Source organism: Pan troglodytes, chromosome 10, assembly GCF_028858775.2.
Source record: "Pan troglodytes isolate AG18354 chromosome 10, NHGRI_mPanTro3-v2.0_pri, whole genome shotgun sequence".
NCBI classification, from domain to species: domain Eukaryota; kingdom Metazoa; phylum Chordata; class Mammalia; order Primates; family Hominidae; genus Pan; species Pan troglodytes.
The window spans coordinates 91937159-91961504 of NC_072408.2; the positions used below are offsets into that span (position 1 = coordinate 91937159).

The 24346-nt window shown below is 34.6% G+C and overlaps 1 protein-coding gene across 4 annotated transcripts in view; it reads left to right on the forward strand.

Annotated features, from left to right (window-relative positions):
- LRRIQ1 (leucine rich repeats and IQ motif containing 1) overlaps nt 1–24346 on the forward strand; it is a 222972-nt gene that overhangs the window by 88367 nt on the left and 110259 nt on the right. For all 4 annotated transcript variants that reach the window (XM_016923928.4, XM_016923931.4, XM_016923930.4 and 1 more), the window contains exons 17-18: nt 3243–3444; nt 13315–13434. In XM_016923928.4, the coding sequence (XP_016779417.4) occupies nt 3243–3444; nt 13315–13434 (322 nt within the window). The remainder of the gene's footprint in view (nt 1–3242; nt 3445–13314; nt 13435–24346) is intronic.

Genomic DNA, 24346 nt, shown 5'->3' on the forward strand with positions numbered 1-24346 from the left:
ATGGTACCTAGTAATTTGCTGAAGGATTCAAATCACAATCATATTTCATACCGATTCCATTATGTTTTCGTGAGGTGCATTATGTTTTCATGAGGTGCACAAATCATTAATTATAGTGCATATTAATTTGATTAAATTCTCATTTAATTTCTAGTGGTATTTAAATGAGTAAATGTGAGTTTTTTTCTGCCTTGTAATTTCTAAATAATTAATATGTTTTAAGGAGAAATAAAATATCACAGTCTAAAAATAATAAAAACATTTTCTGAGTAATCAAGTATTTTCATTTTTTAAAAATATACCTTTGCAGGCCGGGCGCAGTGGCTCATGCCTGTAATCCCAGCACTTTGGGAGGCCGAGGCGGGCGGATCACGAGGTCAGGAGATCGAGACCATCCTGGCTAACACGGTGAAACCCCGTCTCTACTAAAAAATACAAAAAATTAGCCAGGCGTTGTGGCGGGCGCCTGTAGTCCCAGCTACTCGGGAGGCTGAGGCAGGAGAATGGCGTGAACCCAGGAGGTGGAGGTTGCAGTGAGCCGAGATCACGCCACTGCACTCCAGCCAGGGTGACAGAGCGAGACTCCATCTCAAAAATAAATAAATAAACAAAATAAAAATATATATATACCTTTGCACATGCCATTTATTTGCCCATTGATTTAATAAACATTTAAAGAGCATCTTTGCACGTATTTGAATGTATGTGCTATAGTTTTTTGGCATTAATAGATCTATAAGGTAGGGCAATATTCTGTATGATTAATCAAGTAAACCCCCTTATAACCATTAAATAATTTTAGAAAGCTAATGACTATTGAACCAGCAAGGATTAGGTTTTACTTTGGCCTGTCAGTTTCTTCTTGTTCTTTTTACTTTTGGCCTCAGAGTCAAGCTAAGAAAAGAAAAATTGCTCAGATTTATCTTCTCTTATAAATTACTGGTGCTGAGCAGTGCAAATATCAGAATATCACAGTAACTAGCAAATCTTGCTTTTCCCAGTCTTCCTTTTTTCAAAAGTTGTCAGGGTAAAGAGTAATTTTTATTACTCTGGGAGCTAGGTTAAGTAATTTGATATGCTGAAACTAACTTGTTTCCTAATGTAAATTTTTAATATTTATCAAAAGTGGCTTTAATATTTTCTGATTTATGTTTTATCAGTTTATTTAATTGGTTGCCTTTGCTCCAAACACTTCAAATGTTGCCTATTGAAATTTCATATAAACAATATTTTTAACTTCTTAATCCTAAATAAAATAGCCAAATGATGATAGTAAGTAAGGAAGAAGAACTGAAAATATAGATAAACTAAAGACCCAAAGAATAAACGGGAAAGAAAATGTATACCCGTTGCTGAATCTTAACATTCAGTGATTCAGGAGATTCATTGCCAATTGTATAAGAGTTTCCTAAGAATTATTTACATGTGCTCTTATTCTAAAGACACTTTTGACATTATAATTTTGCCAAAAATATGATGATCATGATGATGATCATGGAGTTGTTTTTCTTAACCTGTAGTGCACCCTACATTCAGGAAACCATAAAGTCAGCTTCTTTATCTGCTTTCAATGTAGTGAAAAGCAGTCCATATGTTAGTGTCACTGAAGAAAATACCCCTCATCTACCTTCTGTTTTTGTTTTCCCTGGGGAATTTTGATGATATTAGGCTGAGGAATTCATGCAATCAATGACTTTACAAGAAATTCACAGTTACAGTTCGTGAAACTTGCATGTGTCTATAAAGAAATATAAGATACTGTCTCAGGTTTTATGTGTTTTCCCATAAGCCTTTTAATTTTTACTGGTTACATATTACAAATGTGTTTTCTGATTCTTTTATCACCCAAAGTGCCTATTAAAGGTGCTTTGAAATCCCCTAATCCATTTTTGTTCAAAAGATGAAGTAATGAATGGATGATTGAATGAATAAATGTGAATTATATTTATATCAAAATTTACAAAGTTCTGTTTACCCTAGGAGGAGGAAATGATTTGTTGGAACATGAATATTTTTTTCAAAGTACTGGAAATTCAAATAGCTTATCTTAGACCATATATTTTAGCCTTTAACTTCAATATTCTATTCGTACTAAAACAGATTGGAGCCTTCTACTGGCCTTACATAAAATGGGGATGATGATGTTAACAATGATGATGATAGTAATACCGATAATAAGCCAAAACAGCAATAGAAAATGGCTTCATAATTCCTTTCTAATTTCCCAGAAATGTATTACTATGAGAAAAAAAATGTGTGGTCATATCTAGTAGAGTTTATCACTTCATTCCACTTTGCCTTAAACTAAATTGTATGAGGAATGGAGAAGTTTCATTGGATTTGGCAATTATAAAATTATTGAAAACTATTTCAAGGGAGCATTAGGAAATGGAGATAGGTCAAGAATTACTAATCTTTTTAAGCCAATGTCAGGAATTTGAAAAGAGAGTAAGAGAGAATAGTCAGCACTTTGACTACACTCTTTACCTTGATAATATTCCTCTAATAATCTATGTTGGGAAAGTAAAACATTTCTGATTAGTAAGAGTTAAATTACTAAACACACTGACAATCCACTTTTATATTCAATGTACATTTTAAATCACATTTTGCTAATGTTGCTGGGCAACTTAAGGAGATATGGAAAACACATAACATTGATCCATTCAGTGCCTGAAATTGGCAAATAGATGTGGACCAGAAAAATGTTAAGTATTTACTACTGAGTCTGTAAGAGTGTAATTTAACTGTTTGTGGGCAGAGAAGAAAGTGAAGCTCCTAAGCACCTGATAGGGTCCTTCCTCTTACAGTAAAGGAAGCCTCCTTCCTCTTACATTCGAAGGTAATTTCTCCACAAGGAATAGGATTTTACCCCTCTTGCCAAGTAAACATTGGCTCCTACATTTGTCCTCTCTCTTCTGCCTCACCACTTTTTCCCCTTCTCTCTGGACAAATATCCCCAGAATGATACAAGATCTCTATAAATCTCTCTCCTTAAAAGAAACAAATGAAACTCCCTTTTACCCACATACCCAACTACTGGCCCATTTCTTTTCTTCAGATTGGAAGGTTTTCTTACTATTTTTACTTCTATGACAATGGTTAAACAAAAGAAGTGGTCTTATTTTTAAATAATACTTTATGTGTTCTTTGTTTAAAATATTGTTTAGGAGGACCTTTTATCTACAACTCTGTATTTACAGATAATAAAAAAGTGTGTGTTTTTTTTCTCCTCTTAATAGTATGGCAGCTGTGGTAATCCAGTCATACTGGCGTGGTTACCTCATGCGCAGACAGATTCATTTCTCCACAAGGCTACATACTGCTGCAACAGAAGGCCTGCCAAATTCTTCCATCAAGAATCAGACTATTTTAAAGAAAGGAAAAAGAGAAAATATTGTGAATATCCGAAAACAGAGGGAGAAGGCTGCTATTCTTATTCAGGTTAATTTCAATCTTTTGGTAACATAGTTACAAAAGATATATTAGTTGTCTTTCATGATTTATTCTGTATTAAAAATAACCTCCAAATCTCAGTGATTACAGTTATGTAGATTTATTTCTTATTCAAGTGACATGTTGGCTGCAGGTTAGCTGCAGGTTAGCTGTGGGTTGGCTGTGGCTCTGCTTGATATCTGGATTGAAGGAATAAGCCTTAAATACAAAATACCATTGCATGACTGAGAGTCAAGCTGGACCACACAACCATATTTAAAACTTCTCATCAAGGCAGGATGTGGTGGCTCAAGCCTGTAATACCAGCACTTTGGGAGGCAAAGGCAGGAGGATTGCTTGAAGCCAGGAGTTCGAGATCAGCCTGGCCCAGAAAGCGAGACTCCATATCTACAAAAAATACAAAAATTAGGTGGGTGTGGTGATGCACACCTGTAGTCCTAGCTACTTGGGAGGCTGACGCAGGAGGATTGCTTGAGCTCAGAAGTGTGAGGTTGCAGTGAGCTATGATCATACCACTGCACACTAGCCTGGATATAGAGTGAGACCTTGTCTCAAAAAACAACAACAACAACTTCTCATCAAGTATGTCATTTGTCACATCTGCTAACATTTGATTAACCAAAGCAGGTCTTGCTTGGCCTTGATAGCTATTTCTATATGTTTGAAAATCTACCAAAATAATTGTTAAAGTTTTTCAAATACTTTCATTTAAAAATTTAGAAAGCAAATAATTAATAGACTTGACTCAATCTCACCAAGACCAGGGTTTTCTTTTTAAGCAGTATAAAACATTACCATTTATTATTGTAAAATTTTTGTAACTCAGAAGTCCGAGCACAACATGGATGGATTTTCTGCTCAGTGTCTCACCAGTCTGATATCAAAGTGTTGACTGGGGCCTTAGATCTCATCTGGGGCTTGGGTCCTCTTCCAATCCAACTTGTTGCTAGAAGAACTCATTTGCTCACAGCTGTAAGACTGAGGTTCCCAGTTTCATTCTTTCTGTTGTCCAGGAACTTCTCTCAACTCTTAGATACCACTGGCGGTACCTTACCAATTGGTCCCCACAGGCAGTTCACAAAGTGTATTCCAAGACCAGATTTTAAAACGAAGTTCATGTTGATCACACTCATTTTTAAAAATTTATTTACTCATCAAATTTTTTTAGAAGGTACAACTTGTCAGGAATTGTTCTAGGCTCGGGAAATAAAACTTAAAATCAACAAGATTCCTACCTTCATGGAATTTATATCCTGGTGGAGGATGCAGATATAAACTAAATAAAATAAGATCTGTAGAAATTCGTGTTAAATGATAGTAATTAAACAAAATTTAGCATTTCCCTTTATTCATTCAGCAAATATTTCTTGCTACAAAAATCTTTGTAGCTTACGTTCTGTTGGAATATGCAGTTCATAAATATGTTAGCTATGAGAAATATTGTGGGTGAAAATATAAAGCAGGAAAAGTGGGATGGGAGTATCAAAGAAAAGTTTATCAATTTAGATAGGATGGATGTGTAAGACCAGGAAATGTGACATTGGAGAGAGACTTAGCCATTCGATATCTGTGGGAAGAATATTCGAGGCAAAGGAACATCAGATTCTAAGGCCATGATTTAGTAGCCTACTCACAGTGTTTAGGAATTAGCAAGAGGCCAGTGTGACTAGAGAGTAATGAAAAGGAGCAAAGTAGGATTTAAAAGTCAAAGGTCTTATATGATATGGAAAGACACTGGTGGAATTTGAACAGTGGATTGACGTGGTCGAGTTTACTCTCTGTCACAATTATACTGTAAGAGGACAGAGGCAGAAAAAGCCAAATCAGTTAGCATCCTATTACAGTAAACCAGGCAAGAGATAACGTCGGCATGGACCCGAGTATCAGCAGCGGAGGTGGTAAGAATATCACATTCCAGAATATGTGTTGATTTTATCTTGAGAGTAAATACATGAGAGATAGGAATCAGGAAGGTTTCCAAGGTATTTAGGAAGAGCAACTGGAGAAATGGCCTTAAAATTCAGAAAAAAAGAAATTACCCTTCCTCTCAAGTTCTCAGCTCTTAATATTAAAGACATAGCTTTCAAGAGAAACACCTTTGCTGAGTTGCTAATCAAGGTATCCAGTATTTCCATTTACTTAATTTGTCTATACTGTACTCCTCCTGAGAACAGTGAATAGGCAAAGCTGTTTTTGTTACCTGATAGAAGTGGGAGTGAGGAGGCAGCAATTGATTCAAGGAAACTCTGAGAAAAAATAAAAAGAAACTTCACTTACTATCTCCAAATGTTATTTTGCTACCTAAGGAATGTAGACGCCATGCATCCAAACTCCCGCCTGTCATCGGTGGATGAACAATACATTTTTCAGCATTAACAGTAAACAACTATTCAACTTTTGCTTCATTCCTCTCCCTAAAGAGAAGGTTCATTACCTTATGAAGTAGTCTAGTTGTGACTGATACCTCTGTTGTGAGTTCTTTGGTTGAGCTTCTTTGTATCAGTAACAAAAGGAAGCATCATTCAGTCTTTCTTTGTAACTTAATGTAAGTCTCTTTTGTACATCCTATTACTTCAAATCATTGAAGTGAACTCCATTTTCACATCTGTTGGGAACAATCATCTAGCTTCTTAAATGACTCATCTTAAAATATGAATTTTAGACTGCCTAAACATTCTGAGGGAGTACAGTGTGATATAGCAGAAACAACTGGGGCTTAAGAAGGATCAAAATGAAAGGTTTTGTGAAGGATGTGCCAGAGACTGCTCTCTCTTCACCAAAACCACATTCTTCTCTTCTACCTGGCATAGAGCCAGACTAGATTTCCAAGCTTTCCTTGCAATTGAGCTCTCAGAGTTCTCGTCATTAGAATGTGAATGATAGGCCGGGCGCAGTGGCTCATGCCTGAGATCCCAACACTTTGAGAGGCCAAGGTGGGTGGATCACTTGAGGTCCAGAGTTCGAGACCAGTCTGGCCAATGTGGTGAAACCTTCATCTCTACTAAAAAAAAAAAAAAAAATTAGCCAGGCATGGTGGCAGGTGCCTGTAAACTACTTGGGAGGCTGAGACATGAGAATCTCTTGAACCCAGAGGGGAAGGAGGTTGCAGTGAGCCGAGATCACACCACTGCACTCCAGCCTGGGCAACAGAGTGAGATTTTTGTCTCAAAAAAAAAAAAAAAATTTCAGTGGTAGATTTGTGTATATCACTTTCAGATCTACCCCATAAAATTTCCCACAGACACTCCTTCATTTCATTTTCCCTTTCTGATTGGCTGAAATGGAGACAGCACCCAAGTCACCTCATGTTAAAGTGCTGTCCCACTGGCTTGTTTACTCTCAGTGTTTGTTATGTGATCAAGAGATAAACTCTTGTTTTTGGATTATTATGCATTTTTACTCTGTTATAGCACTTACCCTACCCCACTTAAAGGATATGAGCTACACCTTAAGTAATAGTAGGACTCAATGTAGATAGGTAAGAGATAGGAATTCCAGGTATAAAGGACAGTGTAAGTAAAATAACATAGGATTTAATGTTACTTAACATAGGATTTCATGTCACTAGAATGGTAGTAAGCTTCAGCACAACAAGAATACCATAAGAACTAGAATCTTAAGAGAATGTAGGAGTAACATGGTGAGAGATGTGTGCAGTTTCAACAAGGAGCAAGTATATAGTATGCTACAGGGGGTAAGAGTTGATGATAGTTGGAGAACAAAAAGATGTTAGATATGTCCAGTAGAGAATTGTCAGGCCAGAGAATTGATTTGAATATATGAGAAAGAGAGATGAGTTAATCATAGATAGATTACTAGGATAAAAATGTGACTTAGTCAGAAATAAATAAGTTAGAAGAAGAATCTGAATATTACTTACCCACATGTTTACATGACCATTATTTCTGATAAACTAAACAGAGATGGCTGGGTCTTGAATTTCTGACCCTAAGCAGATTCATGAGGGAGATATAGATATCTCTGTGTGACACACCAGAAAACACACATGCTATGTATTTTATAGTCTGTAGCTTTGCAGAAGCCCGGACCCTGATGATCTGAGCAGGATCCATTTTGAGCCACAGTGAATCAATCCTTTGGCTCATGTCACTTAGCGCTGGATTAAAGGTTGCCCTTGCCAGCTTCTTTTCACTAGGTCTGCACTCAATCTTGATATCATTATGTTGATATTTTAAAAAGGGAGGAAGGTAGGTAAAAAAAAAAGATAAGATGACCTCAGGAAAAAAGATAATCAAGAGAAAGAGAGCATGTTTCCCTGATTCTTGGAACCTTTCCAGGACAGGGTTGCAGAGGAAGGGATATGCAGGGTACCTCCCTAGCAGGAAGAAGCCACTTGGCCCATTTGCCATGTTAGGGAGAAGGCGTTCTGAAAGAAAGCAAGTAACCAAGAGAGCATAAATACCCAGATATGAAAATCTAAGGCTGGGCCTGGTGGAGCACACCTGTAATCTCAGCACTTCTGGAGGCCAAGTTGGACAGATTGCTTGAGCTCAGGAGTTCAATACCAGCCTGGGCAACATGGCAAAACCCTGTCTCTATAAAAAATACAAAAATTAACTGGGTGGCATGTACCTGTAGTTTCAGCTACTCAGGAGGTTGTGGTAGGGGATCTCTTGAGCCCGGATGGTCAAGGCTACAGTGAGCCAGGATTGCACCACTGCATTCCAGCCTAGGTGAAAGAGTGAGACCCTGTCTCAAAAAAATAAAAAATAAATAAATAAAATAAAATAGAAATAAAAATAATTTTTTAAAATACCAAAATGAAAGAGGTAAAAGAAAAATAGTGTTATTTATCTCTGTGGTAGCTTGCATGCACTAGTCATCCAGACCATGTGACATGCCAATCATAAAGAGGGCAAAGAGCTGATGGTATGCTCCATAATGGGTAAGTTAAAAAGAGTAAAAAAGTTAGAGGTAAATACGATTAAAATTAATCAACTGTATTTTTTAACATTATACAATGTTAAATATCACATGATTTTCTTATTTGTTGAACTAAGTGAATAAAGTTGTTAGAAATAAAGCATCAAGGAAATTGGGGGAAATATATTTATTGAGTGCGTATTAGGTGATAATCACATGCTTATCATTGTGTTTAAATTTTCTAGTTTAATCTACATGGCAATCCTATATGATTTTTTATATTTTTCCCTTTACAAATAATTTTGACCTTTCTTGAAAATATTGATAACAATCATAATTTGAGTTAGAATTTTGTAGGTTGGGTAAAAAGAAAGTTGTATCAGTAAAAAGTAGAAAAACATAGTTTAGGCAATAAATAGACTAGATAACATAGCCCCTCCTGGAGTCTCAAACCTACGCACACTTTCCTGGAAAAGAGATCTCAGTATGTGTAAATGGAATCTGAAACCTGACACATAAGCAATAGCAAAATAAATTGTAATTCTTCCGAGGGTGTGACAATATATTTCTTACTTCTCCTGTGGTGAGGTTGCCTTGGAGAAAGCTATAAAGGAGGCTGCTGAAATAGATGGTGAGGTTTGATTGAAACAGGTTTCTTCCAGGAAGATAAAGTGGCACTGGGGGTAGACGGAGTGGATATGTTTCAGGGTTTGAAAAGGATAATTGAATTTTCAAGCCAGACTTGTTGGATGGGTAAAGGAGTAGAGTTATGAGGAACTAGCCTCTTTGACAGTGCTGTCTCTCCACTCAGAAAGTAGGGTAGGTAACTATACCTATTCCTAGAAGCCTGAGCTTCTCACAGCTTTTTGGGAAGAAGGAAGGTTAACATTGAATGACTCAAGTATTTATCACAGTCTGGGAAAAGAAAATCTCTACTATACTGTATCAGAGAAATCAGACTATTAATAAGCATAAGTAAGGACTGGGTTCACCACTTGTGAAAAGCTTGTAAATTCCAACACAGTAGAATCACTGAGGCACAGTATGCCCATCTGTATCAGCATCTTCCAACTCCTGCTCAGGACCACAGTCTCAAGACTATTGGCAGCAGTAGAAGCTATAGCACAGCTTCTGATTTGAGTAGTGCAAGACCAGTTGGCCACAGAATGAGAGTGCAAGAATGCATAGAAAACAGCAGTTGTAGGCCACTGCAGAAATCTTGCTCTACTGAGCTTAAGCCAGAACAAGGGTATAAAGAATAACATTCCGGCTATTAATTTTGCCTGCTGATGGTATATTTAGGTTGGTGGCTCATAGGCTCCATTATGCACATATATTCAAATGTTAAATACACAGTGGGAGGTCCTTAGGATACCCTATTTAAAATAGCAATACCTCCCCAATGCTCCCCATCTCTTGTGACTGTTATTTTTGTCCATAGCATTTATTTAGCATACAGTTTAGTTCCCTTGTGTATTTTATTTTCAGTCTCAGTCCCCTTTAAAATGGGAAGTCCATGCTTAGAGATTTTTTTGTCTGTTTTAGTCACTGCTATGTCATGTGTGCCTTGTATATAATAGACATTCAGTAAATTTTGAAAACCATGCTACTTATTTACCCTCCTTGATTTGTATGGGGTGGGCTCCATGGAAGAATACTGTTCCTTTGCATTTCCATCAAGAATCGTGGTTATATCCTTAATCATTGGAAATTATGAATGACAACCAGCAAAAGAAGCTTGTAAGGTCACGTGAAGCTTGATTTCTCACTTTATGTAATTTTATTGATTGTAAGAAAAAAGATAAGTGCACTATCTGTGACTTTCTAAACATTTAGTTACAAAACATTTCAAAAGTACAGAGAAGATCCAAGACCACATATACCTACCTTCAACATGAGTTGAACTACTGGTCAATATTGACTCTTTTAAAACCAATTCACATCTCCCTCCTCATCACTAGATTATTTAAAATAAATTATTCCTTTCATAAATATTTTAGCATGAATTTCTATAATTCAAGCAATTATATTGCTTTGAATATAATTTCAGTACATTACCAACCTTAAAAATAACAATTATTTTTCACTATCACCAAATATCGTATCAGTATTACAAATTCCTGTAGCATTTAATACGTCTTTGCAGATTTTTCTTAATCAAAATACAAGTCATCACTCAAACTTTTATATGTTAAGTCTTTTATTATACAGCAACTCCCTTCTTTTTCTTGCAATTTATTTATTGAAGTAACCAGGTCATTTGTCCTATAGGGTTTTCCAATTTCTGAATTTTGCCAAATGCATCCTCATGACATCATTTAACATGTTTATCATCTCCTGGTTTTCTGTAAATTGATACTAAGATCTACTGTTTGTTCTGATTCAGGTTTTTTTTTTAGCAAGAATATTTCATAGGTGGTGGTTGTATTACAGAAATGAGATACATAGTATCTGGTTGCCTCTCTTTAAGGAATATTACTGGCCATTGGTAAACATTGCCTAGATCAATTATTGTATTAATGGTTTGCACAATGGTGATACTTTCTATCTACTATTCTTTATTTATTAACTAAAGTATGTAAAAATACAAAAAAAAAAACTTTATTTAACTAGTTATCCTAAGGTACAGTTCAAATTAGAAAGGCAAGTTAAATGCTTGATATTAATAATTTTCCTTAATTTACCAATTTTTAGATTAATGAGGTCTCCTAGCATTCTCCAAAGGTCACCAAAATGGGTACTATGATAATAAACACAGATTTTAAATATATGTGTTTGATTTCATTGCAGTTAGTATTATTATTGCTGCTTAAATGGTGGTCTTTTATTTGGCCAGTGGTAGTCTCATCAAGTTCAATTTTTGCCACAATTTAGTAGTCTTTAAAATTGTCCTTGCTTTCTAATGTGACACAATGTTCCAGGTTCATTTGACATACATTTTGCCCCAGGCCTAGAATCAGTCATTTGTCTAAAGATCCTTGGTTTATTTAATGGAAATGACATATAGAGCACCCCATCTGGATTTTAGAAATACTTGTTTCTACTGGTATGGTCATTATTTATATAATGTACATTCAATGTACTTAGTTTGCAGATAGATATTTTTAGGAAAAAAAAATATACCATGGGTACATATTGATGTTTTGAAATTATAGTTAGGACTATAGGATTTTTACTTATTTAATTGTATATTTGCATCTCTTTTCTTCTATAGAAAATCTTGTCTTTTACTGACATTATCATAATTGCTTTCTTTACTCCTCTCCCTCACTCCTCCAACCTGCGTGTACTTGTGTATGTGTATGTGGGTGTGCACACACACATACGTATACAGTGGAAATAAAGACCACACAAATGAGAAAAAAATGGGCCACTGAGAGTATATGCTAATGAGGGAGTCAGCCATCATCACTTGCCTTTGGCATAGACCCCAAAACGTGGAAGGGAGTGGGAAAGTTTTTAGTGGAAAAAGGGAATGCTTCAGGTATGCTCTATTGGAGGTTGTTGGCATGGGGAAAGTGGGTAGGGAGAGACAAGAAGTAGAGCATATTATGTGATTGGTTTGGGAAGCATATTTGGCTTTCTCTGGTTGTTCCTGAGTTCGAAGCAGAGTTAAAAACAAGGAAGCTGGGTCATTGATCAAGTTTTGACCATTCTTGGCTAATTGCTGCAGAGGTTGTCACTTAGCATTCTGGGTTATTTGCTTCAGAGATTATGGTTTGGCTTCCTAGGCTGGGTGTTAACAAAGGTTGTGGGTGACTGCTATTGTCATAGAGGGTTTCACCATTTTGTATATTTCACTTTGCTCTCTCTCTCTTTCTGTATATATATATATTTCAGAATGAAAATACCAATCTCATTACTAACAATATGATTACTGAAAACCATTTTAAAATCTCTTTTGTGGCCAAATTTGTCTTTTGAGTATATTTCACCTGGGGGTAGCCAAATAAATCTATTTTAAGTCACTTTAAATAACTTGTATGGTTATTCCACAGCATGAAACATTTTTTATATTTTAGGCATTTCTTTCTGTTTCATATTTACTTAATTTGTTTCACAATTCTCTTAAGCATGTGCATAGTTTGAAAGTCAAATCCAAGCAAGATGTATTTAGAGAAGTCTGGCTTCTATTGCTATACATTCTACCCTGTTTTATGCCTTTATAGGTAACCATTTTTAAAATTAATTTTATAATTCGAGCTTTTTAAAATTTATATATATACATATATACTTCAAAATATGTGTTAATGTAATGTATATATTTATACACAGTTTTTCATAGCTAAACAGTAACATAAAAAACACTTATTTCTCCCTTGGTTTTTACACAGTATATTCTGAAGCTCATTCCACATGAGCATAAATATATTCTTTATATTTATAAATATAAAGATATTCATTTTTTACAAGCTACATTGTACTTGGAGTTATAGTTAGGAAAGCTCATCCTACTCCAGGATTATTGAGGAATCTGAATGTTTTAAATTTTGTTATTTTATGCTTAATTTATTTAAAAATGAAATTAATTCATCATTATAGGCCATAATACTCCCTGTATAATATGGCCATTTATATATGTTGATGTTTTCTTAATTGTGCTTTATTTTATACATAATCATTTGAACATTAGCAAAATGGGTTTTGCTTTGTATCTGTTTCTTCTTAGTTTAGAATGGGTCCTGGAGGAATTGTAACATAATTGATTGGTTGACCTACATGTGCAGTTGAGGGAGTTTTAAAGATTCTTTTTTGCTTACTACAAGGAAAGTCTCCTGAGATTCAGAACTTTAGACACATGTCGTCGTTTAATTTATCTTTCAGTTTTAAGTGTCACATAAAGTTCAGAAAACAGATTATTGTGTCATTAAACTTAGGTCTAAGATGTTTTATCTTCCTAATGGGATAACACAGATAATCTGGTTTAGGGTTTGATCTATAACTTTGTATAACATACTTTACATTTTTGTTTAGGCAGTTTGGAAGGGCTTTATTTTGCGAAAGAAACTGACAACAGCTCTAGAGGCTATTAAGAATGAAGAATCCGATGAAGAATACAGAGAAATAGATTTAGAGGATTTTATATTTGATGAAGTAAGTACGAACTATAGTATATAAATATTGGTCTTAAAATACGTTTAGTGTACTGTTTTGAAGATAAACCAGTTTCTAAGGTGTTTATCCTATTAACATTGTTACAGACTTTTTTCCTAACATTGAGAAACTTTTCCTAACATCATCTTCTTTCATCCTACAAGCTTGTATAGTGTGCAAAGGTGGCAGCAAAATACTTACAAGAGCGTCTTTGTGCCCTTCAACCATGTTCTCCAGTTATCAAAATTAGGGAATTAACATTGATGTAATACTATGATCTAATCAACCTTATCAAATTTGTGAGTAGTCTTACTAATGCCCTATATTTAGTCTGAGATCTAATCCAGAATCATAAGTTGCATTTAGTTGTCATTTTTCCTTAGTCTCCTTTAAACTAGAATAGTTCCTCATCTTTTCTCTGTATTTTACAAATTTAATACTTTTAAAGACTACTGAAAAATTATTTTGTAGAATATCTCTGAATTTGTGTTTGTTATATAGTTTCTTCTCATTGTATTCAGGTTATGTATTTTTGGTGAGAATACAACAGAGGTGATATTGTGTTCTTCTCAATGTGTCACTGCAGGAAGGTGATGAAGTTTCTCAGGACGTAAAATTATCCTAAACTGCATTTGGCTTAGCTACACAGTTATAAATCCCCTGCCTTAAAACTTTTTTGTAAGTGGATGGGATATAAATTAATATAACTGTAAAGGTCATATGATATAAAACAGAAATTTTTAAATGCTGTAATTCCATAATTTAAAAACACTTAAAATCTTTTATGCTAGAAAAAAAGCCTATGTTAAACAAACATGAAACATACAAATTTCTCTTTATTTTCTTTCATCTACCTATATGACCATCATTTTTCCAAAGTTCTCCTTATCTTTTTAAAACCTGACCATAAAGTTTATACTCTGATCATTGTAATCATGGTAGTCTTACGTAGCAGATGTGTGAATGGAGTTCTAGTTAATTTTTTGCAGCACTTAGCCAAGGCTCATGAGGAGTGAAAAAGGATATGATGGTGAGAGAGAAACCTATGAAGATTCAGTGGCTCATCACAGCAGTGGAATTTCTAGGACTGTAATAAACTGGGACATGTTGGCATTACTTCCAAAGTAAGGGGTGGATTGTTGCTTCATGTAGTTTCCACCACTAAGAAGAATGAGTTGGTAAACCTCTTTAGGTTCTAGAGGCTGCATAGATCATTCTTGGGAATACTGCTTCAGGTTTTAAAAGGGCCCAGAATAGGAAAGATCTTTTCAGCACACCCATGCTATGTAACAAAAAGGGCATCAACTGTAGACATTCTGTTACTAAATCATTCAAAGATATGTGTAAGAATACATTTATTGAATCTTAATGAGCTTCAAGGTTCTCTTACCAGATGTCATCTCACAATAACTGGTCTAATTTATTTCTGGTAACTTTAATGTGTTGATAGGAAAATGAAATGGAAGTAATATCACCACGTGCCCTAACTGCAAGAGGTAAATATAGTCTTACGGTTTCATATGTACATATGTGACACGTCAGTGAGAATTTTGATATTCAATTGTATGGTATTTTTCAGAATTCAGCTAGGAGACTTGAACTCTATTTTATAAATTTTTCAATTATTTCTATCAAACATAATTTACTGAAAGTCTCCAAATTTCACTGCAATAATGAATTATGAATTTGTGAAAATATTATCAATAAGACTATGAAGATGAAGCTGTTGTAGAGACAGAACACTATTGCTCACGTCTGAATTATTTTCATAGGCATAATCATATCTTAATCAAAAGGAAGCCCTTAAAAATTCAACATTAATCTATTAGGTTAGGAAACTGCTTTTTTGGAACATGCTGCTGATTAGCACGTTTCTAGAAATGTCAGCATTAATATTTTTAGTTGATATTTGGGTAGTATAATTGTAAAATCTACCATTATTTTGCACTCTCTCAAATCTTAAATGCTCAAATAAATTGAACTGTTTCTTTCTTCACATTCTTGATAACGTCAGCTATTTATTCTCAGGAAAAACTGTGTTTCTACTTCTATGTAATGAAAAAAACTAGGTATCATGAAAACAATGTAAATGCTTTTAAAATACACTTATATGCAAAATCTTTCTGGCTACTTTCTATTCTAAATTTATCTCCAATGTTTTTCAAAACTGAATTTAATTTACCTTGTTTTTGAAAATATTGAGTAAATCGAAGCCTGCTTTCCTCACTTCAGTTTTCCACAACAAACCTCAATGTGGAAAATACTATTTCATAATGACTTGTATTAATGAGAAGTCAGTTTCTCTTCTTCTGATGTGTTAGTACTGACTATAATAAAATATTCAAAGCGTTTTGGAATATCTGAAATAGCAAGAAACCATGGAGATTTTGTTCGTAGTGGTCTTGTACATTTTTAGTTGGATTTGTTCCTAAGTATATATAGAAATACAATTTATTTTTGTATATTGACCTCATCTTCAACCACTTTGCTGAAATCACCCATTAATTTTAATAGATTATCTGTCAAATATTTTGAATATACTGTATACACAATCATATCACCTGAGAATGACAGTTTTCTCTTTTTTTCCAATTCTTATACCTGTTATTTATTTTTCTTGCCTTATTATCCTGATTACTGCTTCCATTATAATGTTAAATAGTGATGATATTAGCAAGCATCTTTTTCTAGTTCTTTGTCTCAGGGTGAAAGCTTTCAATATTTCACCACTAAGTAAGATGTTTCCTATAGGTTTCTTAGAGAAACTCTGTATGGTTTAAGGAAGTTAACTTCCTTAGAATCTTAGAGATTAAGATGCTGCTGCTGCTGCTACTGATAATGATGATGATGGTGACTTTATATGCAATTTGGATTTTATCAAATACTTCTTAATACATCTAACATTGACTTTCAAACATTAAACCTTGTATTCTTAGAATAAACTAACTTAGCTATAATGCATTATCTTTTTCTACCTATTACTAGCTTATATTTGCTATTATTTTATTTAGCATTTTCTCATTTTATTCAAAAAGAAATTCACTATGTAAATTCTATTTCTTATACAGCTCCCTCTTCGGGTTTTAGTATCATATTATGTTGGCCTTATACATTTTGTTGGGAAGTGTTTCCTCTGCTTCTGTTTTCAAGGGGAGTTTGATATAAGATTGATGTTCTTTGTTGTTCAAAATTTTGTCTCAGCATATACTATATTTTTTGAAATGTTTCATGTGAACATAAAAGGAGTATGTATTCTGTAGGTAAGTATATTGTTATTAAAAATCCCATTTACTTTAAGTTTATGTTTTTTTTTCTTTAATCTTCTGTATCCTAAGTGATTTGCAGGAGGGGCATTCTACGAGGTATTGAGAGAGGAGTGCTAAAATCTCTTACTGTGCTGGTGGATTTCTCTAAATTGGCTTTTATTTCTGTCACATTTGGCCTCATAATTCGGGGCTGTGTTTTTGGGGCATACACATTTTAAGGCTATTGAATTATTGTATCGCTGAACCTCTTATAATAATATTTTCCTCTTGAACAATAGTTTCTCTCTTTAACTAATTGCTTAAGGGCCATTTCCTTTGATATTTTTATACCTACAGCAGCTTTTTTTTTTTTTGGCTACTGTTTTCATAACGTATATCTTTCTAACCATTCTCATTCACCTTTACTGTGATTTTATATTTAAAATGTATCTTATAACTGCATATAGTTGGGTTCTGCTTATTTTTATATTTTATTCTGGCATTATTTTTATTAGAGTATTTAGACTGTTTTAATTGATTTTAATTTAGAATATAATTTGGTTTATACAATTTTCATTTGTTTTCTATTTGTTCTATGTTGATTTTTTCCTTTTTATTACCCTCTTTTGCATTTATCAAGTATTTTTGTTTTTCTATTTTTCCCTTTATTCACTAGTTAATTGAGTTTTATTTTTTCGTGCGCTTCATTCTTTCCTGCATTAACATGCTTCCATCTAGGATCATTTTCTTTTACCTGAAAGACACTCTCTAGTAGGAGTCAGTTTTTGATTGCTTGAAAATTTATTTCTTTTTTAAATATTTTGGAATATTTATCTAAATATTTATCTTCTCTAAAAATAGAATTCTAGTTAGGCTTTCAATTTTAAAATATGCCATTTTGTTAGCATTTCTGGCTTCCATAGTTCCTGTTGAAAAGTGAGTATTAAGTCTTAACTTTTCTTCTCTGAAGATATTGGCTTCCTATCCCATCCCCCAGGTAACTTTTAAGGTTGATTTTCTATTTTTGTTTTTCAAACTGGCTATGATTTTCTTTATTTGCCCTGCTTGGAGTTGGTGAGATCATACAGCTTCTTGAATCTGTGGTAAATATCTTTCATTAGTTTTGGAAATCTCTTGCCCAAATTTATTTCAAATATTTGTTCTTTGATGTTTTGAAGTATATATACATTGTGAAATATGTAAACCTAGCTAATTAGCATATGCATTAGTTAACACATTTTTATAGTGAGAATACTTTCATTCGCTCTCAACATTTTTCAAGAGCACAATCTGTTGTTAGCTATAGCCATCATGTTGCATAACAGATCTTTTGAACTTATTCCTCCTCTCTAAGTGAAATTTTGTATGCTGTGACCAAGATCTCCTGCAACCGCCACCACCACCCCCACTGACCACCTTAAACCCTAGTAATCACCATTATACTCTCTACTTCTATGATATTAAGTTTTTTGGATTCCCTGTCTAAGTGAAACCGTGAGGTATTCTCTTTCTGTGCCTAGCTTATCTCACTTAACATAATGTCCTCTTCGTTCATTCATGTTGTTGCCAATGACCAAGTTCCCATCTTTTTTATGGATGGATAATTTTCCATTGTGTATTTTCTTTGTTCGTGTATCCATTGATGGACACAGGTTCATTCCATATTTTGGTTATTGTGAATAATGCTAGAGTGAAGACAACGATACAGATATCTCTTCAACATACTGATTTTATTGCCTTTTGGTATACCTAGTAGTGGAATTGCTGGGTCATATGACAGTTCTATTTTTAATTTTTTTGAAGAGCCTTCATAGTGCTTTTCATAATGGCTTATACTAATTTACTTTTCCACTAACAGTGTGTGAGGGTTCCCTTTTGTCCACATCCTTACCAACACTTGTTATCTTTTATCTTTTTGATATAGCTGTTTTAACATGTGTGAGGTGATATCTCATTGTGGTTTTAATCTGCATTTCCCTGATGGCTAAAGCTGTTAAGCATTTTTTCATATACCTATTAGCCACTTGTATGTCTTCTTTTAAGAAATGTCTGTTCAGGTCCTTTGCTCATTTCCAGTTGATTGATTTGTTGTTTGTTATTGAGTTGTTTGAGTTCCTTATATATTTTGGATATTAACCTCTTATCAGATATATGATTTGTAAATATGTTCTCCCATTATGTAGGTTGTCTCTTCATTTTCTTCATTGTTTACTTTGCTGCACTGGAGCTTTTTAATTTGATGTAACTCCATTTGTCTATTTTTTGCTTTTGTTGTCTATCTTTGCTTTTAGGTTCATATTTTTAAAATCATTGCTCAGACAAATGTCATGGAGTGTTCGTGGTTTAATTTGGATGTTTCCTACTGACCTACTTTGTGTTCATTAATCATGCTCCCTACTTTAACTCATGATGTTTTTAGCCTATCTATTATATTCTTATTTTGTTATTCTGTTTTTTAGTTATAAAATTCCTAATTGATTCTTTTTTATAAATTCCATTTATATGTTGAAATTTTCTATCATGTCCACTATTTTCTTGAACATAATAAGTATGGTATTTTCAAACCTTTGTAATTTAATGCAATACCTGGATCACTTGCAGATATCTTTCTATCAGGTGTTTATGTTTTGTTTTTTAGTCAGCTTAAAGAAGCAAGAGGTGTGTCCCTGTATTGAGCCAGAACTGAAATCTTTTTAAAATTTTTAAATTTTAGTTTCAGGGGTACATGTGCAGCTTTGCTATATAGGTAAATTACGTGTCATGGGGTTTGAAGTACAGATTATCACATCATCCAGGTAGTAAGCATGGTACCTGACAACTAGTTTATTGATCCTCACCTCCTCCTGTCCTCCGCCCTCAAGTAGGCCCCAGTGTCTGTTGTTCTCTTCTTCGTGTCCATGTGTACTCATTGTTTAGCTCCAACTTATAAGTGAGAACATGCAGTATTTGGTTTTCTGAACCTGCATTAGTTCACTTAGGATAATGGTCTCCAAATCCAGAATTGAAATATTTATAAATGAGTATTTCAGTACTAAACAATCATTTTAAATCTTCTAGGCATTGTTCTTACCACAGTGAAGAAAAGAGATAAGATCCCTGACTTCATAGTATTTACATTTTATTTGAGGTAACAGACAATAAATACATATATAAATATATAGCAGAAAATAAGATATTGAAAATTACTGTAAAAATTAAGAAAGTTTAAGATATAGAGCATAGTGTTTAATTGGTTGATCAAGAAAGGCCTGTGTAAGGTATAACACTTTACTAGAGATGTGAAAATAAAGTGAGGGAATAAGTTTCATATAAACAAAACAGTATACTGTTTTGGGCTAAGTGTCAGGCAAGTATGTAAGGCTTGAAATAGGAAATCAGCGTAATAAAGGAAGAGAAAGTTTACAATAGGTAGACTGATTAGTAAAGGAGAAAAAATACAGAAGAGAAGAAATACAAAAGTAGCCAGGGATCAGTCCACATTAGGCCTAGGATATGATGTCAAGCACTTTGGATTTTATTTCAAGTGTGATAGAATATTATTATTGGGTTTCAAGTAAGGGAGTTAAATATTGTTCATATTTTAAGTGGATAATTTTGTTTGCAATGCGGAGATTACTTCCTGTGACCTATCCTTACCCCTTTTCCATTGCCATCACTTTATTTTAAAATCATCTTAAAACTTCAGATGATGTAATTGAATTGTTTTGTTTGTTTTTGTTTTTTGTTTTTTTGTTTTCTTTTTTTCTTGCTTAAATTTTTCTGTATACAAAACTTATCTGATGAGGATTTCCCTTTTTTCACTGATTTAGTTGAAAAAAATAGTTGCCTTTAGGATTAAAACTTCTGGATTTTTAAGACATATCCTTATGTAATTATATAAAATCTTTTCAAACTTATTTTTTCCTTTCCTGCCAACAATGCTTACAATATGGCAGACACCATGCTTAGTGCCAGGATAGGTAAATAGACAGAAAAAACATAGCTCTAAGTTTAGGGAATATCAGAAATATATTAGAATGTTTTCAGTTAATTATAATTTTTATAAGAGGAGTAAATATAAAATTATCATGATAAATTAGCCAGGATCCAAAAGCCTAGATCAACTGTCCATGAAATATTTCCTTAGATTGATTTGTTGCCTCTCTGAAATGTGATTTCATTTAACAAGTGATTAACCACGAACACTTACAACCAAGAGTCATTTTATTTTAGTTTTGTTAAGTATAGTTTACCCTAATTTATTAAGTGCCAAGAACTATGAGGGATCTGAGATTTTATCCTACATGAACTCTAACAAGTTAGGATGCTGATAGAAGAAATGAAACTTCAAGAGACAAATACAGTTATTACCTGTAACAGCAGGGAGCAAGAGCTTCATGTACCAATTCTCCTTTTCCCCCAAGTTCCATAGGAGGAAATCTGAAGAATGTCTTCCTAGTAGTCTTGAGCCTAGGATATCCCATGTCTTCTAAACGGCTGTTAGCAACCCTGCCCATCCTGTGCTCCACAGAAAGTTGTTATCTTTATTACACCAGACAGCAAACAAATTTCTGCCCTCTACTCCAAAGGGAAACACAGTCTCTGCCTTCCCATTCTGTTAGTTTTATGAACATCTTTGGAAAGATAGTCTGTAACAAAATCTGTCGTAAGTCACGCAGAATTGTTAGAGATCCATGGAGAATTGTATCCCAAAAATATCCATCCCTTGTTTTTACATGAGAAATTTTCTAATAAGTATACTATTCCAGTGGCCACCCTGAATAATCTGACAGGGGCTGGGACAAAAATCAATTAGATTTGCCTCATGGTTCATGCAATTAAGGTTACTATCAATAGTCCAGGTGTTTTCTCCTTAATTTTTAAATTGATCTTCCCAATAGGCTTGAGACTTTAATCCAACTATAGCTGGACTCCTTCTTTTCCCTCAGGAAGGAATTACAGGACAATTCTGCCATCCAGAATAACCCTGGTCAGCGAGTTGAAGCTGAACTGAATGCTTTCTAGGGCTATAGTGCTGTTGACTTAACACTTAAAAGTATGTTATGACCACCACACCTTCTAGGTGGTATTTGTCCACCCCATGGGATGACTGAGGATGGGGATGGGGAAAATATCCACATCTGTTTCACAAGGGAAGTACAACATCTGGGGCCATGCCCTGCTGTCTTGATGGATTTCTTAGTAAACTTAAGATAAATTACTATGAAATTCTGTTCAGAGCCCCTTGGAAGGGGATGGCAGGTCCATTAGTAAGTTAAATTTAAGGTGCTTGCAGCAGTTTGGGACAGTCCTGCAGAAGTTTTGTTTTTGTTTTTGAAGGAGGCTATAGGGGCAGTTCAAAAGATAAAAATCTCCCTCTTTCATGCTTCCCAGGATTTAAGGTATTCCTTTCAAAGATTCTGGTTTTTTGTTCTCCACCTACTCCCTCAAAATTAGGGTGTTACATTTCAATAGTTATAACTTCACCATTTTTCTAATCATTCTCTATTAACACTTAGACCTTTCATCTTGAAAGTTCAGGAACAAGGAACAAGTGCACTTTTATAAACCATAACTAAGATTAGTTTGAATACTCTTACTCTTCTTTTGGCCAGGCTGTACCTTGTTTAATCATTCTGGCCTATACTCGCTGTTAGAGAAAAGAGATACTCATCATACCCAGGAGTAGTCAGGATAGAATCCTGAGTTGTCCAAATAGATCTATATTACCTTCCATGCATTTTTCCTAATCATTGCCTAGGAAGTGGCTGCAAGAATATGATATTTTTTGGGAGAGAGCCATGCTCACTGATAAAATTGCTTTATATAGATGTGTCGATAGAAGGAGGTGATAGAGGTAGGCGCAGACTATCAGTTCATTGTTGATTAGCTTGTGTCACAACTGTCACAATCAAATGGTACAGAAAACTGAAAACTTAGGCAACTAATTTCAAAGGCCACATTTGTATGGCCAAAGCCAGCTGATGGATAACCTAAAAGATATTAACAGTGGCAAAGATTTGAAGGTGTAGTGTAGTCAATTTTCCAACAGGAAGGGGCAAAAATCCACAAGATGAGAGACATCCTTCACTATAAGACAAATGAGAAAATTTTTCAGGAATCACAAGTCTGATATAAAAAGTAGGTCTACCTTAGATATAAAGTTAGACCCAATCAGTTACTTGATTCCAGTCATTCTCATTAGGGAATGGGCCCTTACCATGGGCATCTGTATGAATAACACAGACAGGGCTATAGGCAGCTGTGATTTGTTTTCCCTGTTTGAGGGCCCAAGTCATGGTGTCTTTGGCTTTTCATGTGGCAGACCCAACTGTTAAGCCATTGGCAACAGTCCAATAATCAGCTTGCTTTCAGCTTAGCCAAACCATCACTGAACCAGGCTCAAGAATTTAAGCGAACTTGGGTGAATTGAGGTCCCTGTGAGACATCAAATTTGGTTCAGGCAGTGAAGTGGAGATGAGTATTCCCTGAGATAGATAGCTGCTATTTTTTTTTTTTCATGAGAAACCGAATGCTACTGAGGCACATTTTTGAGTATACCATTTTCTTTTTACAAGTGAAACCTTTTGGGACCTTCTCACCTTGTTGGTCATTGAATTCAAGTTGTCCCACCCAAAATGGGAATTATCAAGCCAGTGAGTCACAAGAACTCTAAGTGCCAGTCATTTAGTTTCTAAAGGAATCAAATAGAACGACAATAGGTGCCTTTCCATAGGAGTGTACCTGATTGCTGTATCAGAAAGGCTGCAAATCCAAAACCAGAAGTGATGTCTCCAGATGAACACTGCCTCCATTGCCAGTTAGAAATCTATCCAAGTTCAACTTCATTTTCAATACATAAGTAATAAGTACATTTGATAATAATTCTCAAGTAGCTAGAAAGCTTTCCAGATCCTCGGTTGTAATTTAAAGAATATCTGAACAGAAGGCTTTCTTTTTTTTTTAATGTATTTATTTATTTTACTTTTAGTTCTGGGATACAAGTGCAGAACATGCAGATTTGTTACGTAGGTATACGTGTCCCATGGTGTTTCACTGCACCTATTGACCTGTCCTCACAGATCCCTCTCCTTGCCTCCCCACCCACCAACAGGCCCTGATGTGTGTTGTTCCCCTCCCTGTGTCCATATGTTCTCATTGTTCAACTCCCGTTTATGAGTGAGAACATGCAGTGTTTGGTTTTCTGTTCCTATGTTAGTTTGCTGAGGATGATGGCTTCCAGTTTCACCCATGTCCCTGCAAAGGACATGATCTCATTCCTTTTTATGGTTGTGCAGTATTCCGTGATGTATATGTACCATCTTTTCTTTATCTAGTCTATCATTATTGGGCATTTGGGTTGGTTCCATGACTTTGCTATTATAAATAGTGCTGCAGTAAGCATATGTGTGCATGTGTCTTTTAGTAGAATGATTTATATTCCTTTGGGTATATACCTAGTAATGAGATTGCTGGGTCAAATGGTATTTCTGGTTCTGGATCCTTGATGAATCTCCATACTGTCTTCCAGAATGGTTGAACTAGATTACATTACCACCAACAGTGTAAAAGTGTTCCTATTTCTCCACAGCCTCACCAGCGTCTGTTGTTTCTTTACATTTTAATAATTGTCATTCTGACTGGTGTGAGATAGTATCTCATTGTGGTTTTGATTTGCATTTCTCTAA